Source organism: Perkinsus marinus (assembly GCF_000006405.1).
Source record: "Perkinsus marinus ATCC 50983 genomic scaffold scf_1104296942710, whole genome shotgun sequence".
Lineage (NCBI taxonomy): Eukaryota > Perkinsozoa > Perkinsida > Perkinsidae > Perkinsus > Perkinsus marinus.
Genome location: NW_003212056.1, coordinates 133,852 through 136,363, shown reverse-complemented (window position 1 = coordinate 136,363; position 2,512 = coordinate 133,852). Strand labels below are relative to the sequence as shown.

Genomic DNA, 2,512 nt, shown 5'->3' with positions numbered 1-2,512 from the left:
AATATAGGTCGAAGGTACACCATAAGCATTGTCGGCGCAGGCATGGTAGTCAGAATCGATGTGCCATCGACCGTTCCGAGGTATAGGAGAGCCCCCTATGTCGTCGGCCCCACCACTCGATACCATCATGCCCCATTGCTCCAAGCACAGTCCTCCCATGGCGCCATAGGGATCCTCGTAAGGCACTGGACAGTGCGACAGTGTGTCACCTATATGATGGCTAGGGGTATCTCGACAGCTTCCGCTGTCGCTAATGGTTCCGTTGTCATATCTACAAGATTCTAAGGTCAACGGGAGATGACTAGTGGCTCCATAGGAGCAAGAGACCCTCTCGACCGCCGCAAAGATGAACAGAAACAAGGAAGCCAAGCGCATCAAGGGGAGCAATAATCTGACCTCAGAGCGCATGACCGACACCTATGCAGAACTAAGGCAAGCACTATGAGCACAGAAACACGTATCATGGTATCATCAAACAGCTCGATCGATGTACGATTGATTCCTCTTCTTCTTGTCATAGAACGGCACACCCAAGTACTTCTCTAGTACTTGTAACTAGATAGAGGGATACTAGTACGGGCTTTACTATGTCTCACATACCTCGAAGAGGTGTGGCTTCACCAAGCCTTGCTGTATCTGTAGGAGTCGGCGTTCCGGTATAAGCGTCGCGTGCATCAACTTCGACACTGGTATCTTCTTGGACTAACATTGGAGTATCGGCAACACTGCCAACAAGCCTCATAATAGACTCACCGCTCTAGCGAACCTTATCGCCTCTCCTAGGTGAGGGAAAGAGCGATAGTTCCACCTTCTATGGAGCCCAGGTGTAAGGAAATGACGATACCGGCACTGGTGTGGTGAGGCTAATGGTGTGAGGATCCCCTTGCCTCGACAAGGTAGTACTGCTAGTAGTAATGACATACTCAACAACAACAACAACAACTGCTCAATTGGATGATGATCAGTGCAAATCAAGGCTCATAGATAGAGGATCATGACATGTACTTCACATCTATTTCGTCCTCTTAGATCTCCTACCACACCATGACCACTTCCGCGGCCTCCCCACCCCCTAGCTGTGTACTCCCGTCAAGTCTAGTATTTTTTCTCTGAGTACTATAAGAATGTGCCCAAGCTACGTATAATACTACCATGAAGGCGACAGCATACTTCTACCATAACCGGCAGCTCCCACCTCCGGTGACAATGTACATGGTGTGTTATGGATGACGCAAGTGAGCCGCCTTCACCAGAACGCTGAATAGTTCCACCGACGGGCACTGCACCATCATGAGTGGAATTGGACCCGCGCACTTTCTCATTTCGCTATCTTCCGATGCTCACATCCTTTTTGCTGTACCCTACGGTACCTCTAATAGAGGGTCGATTGCCCAGCGTGTACGGAATAGGTCTCTAACGCGTAGCTAGATCCACATCTACCACTCCATTTGGTACTATCCTTGTCAACCGTAGCCACCCAAACTGGCCTCTTCTTTCTAACGAGTATACACCTCCGTGTACACCACTCTGAGCTGATCATGGTTATCAATGCCCCCAATGTCACTACAGGAGTTGACCCTATAGCAGTCGAATTGGGTAGGACAGACGACCCTAGACCCGACCTCTTTATCTACAAGGCATCCGAAGGGTGTAAACCAAACACTTTGGCTCAACCCCATTACTACTCTTCATCACTTCTTACACACATGCCGATATCCTGCACTCCTTATGTTTCGATGCTGGATAGATATGACGAGAATCTCGTCACGAGATGCCCAGTAGAAAACGTTCTCATACGACATAGTCACGCGCCAGTAAATATCGCGCGCGCCCAAAAGCATAACCTCATTTCAATGTGACCACTGGTAACACAAGGGTCATTGATAGGAAGGAAGTAGGACTAATTCTCTTGCATAGCCCCTGTGCTCAGTCACTATCCTCTATCATACTTGTCATCATTTCCTCCTCTTTTTCCTTTTCACAGGCCGCTTCTTGCCAGGCTCCACAATATACGCTGCCTCTGCATCGGCGCCACACCGCATGAGCTCAGCTATCCATCCACGCTGTCTTGCGGATAGATCGTCCCCTGGCCCCTTCACCTCCACAAAGCGTACACGCTGCCCTTGCCGGAGTGTTAGATCTGGCATGCCTCCTCCCCAATACCCCATATCGGAGAGTATGTGCCTGAATATCTTCACCATGATATCGGCTCCCATACATTGAGCAAGGCCGGCCAGAGCCTCTATGCTCCACTTCTCTGCTCGTCCTTTCCCTGCCTCCTCAACACCATGAGTCCACCGTAACCCCACCAAGCGAAGAGGCGGACTACGTTGGACTTCTCTCGACGCTCGAATGACCTCCAGAGCCAACTCGTCAGGGTCCATACTCGAGATCTTTCTCAGCCTGTCTTTACACGAGGTGTGGCTCGATCTATGTAAGCCTCTATGAATAAATCCCCTGGATATAGTTGGCATGGGCTCACTACAGTATCCCGTTCGACAGCATCATCAAT

The 2,512-nt window shown here is 50.0% G+C and overlaps 1 protein-coding gene across 1 annotated transcript; it reads right to left on the bottom strand.

The window, feature by feature from the left end:
* Nucleotides 1–1,955: 1,955 nt before the first annotated feature.
* Pmar_PMAR020783 (hypothetical protein) lies at nucleotides 1,956–2,384 on the bottom strand (the record flags this gene model as incomplete). Its single annotated transcript, XM_002781351.1, has 1 exon — nucleotides 1,956–2,384. The coding sequence occupies one exon, from the start codon at nucleotides 2,382–2,384 to the stop codon at nucleotides 1,956–1,958; it is 429 nt and encodes a 142-aa protein (XP_002781397.1).
* Nucleotides 2,385–2,512: the final 128 nt, after the last annotated feature.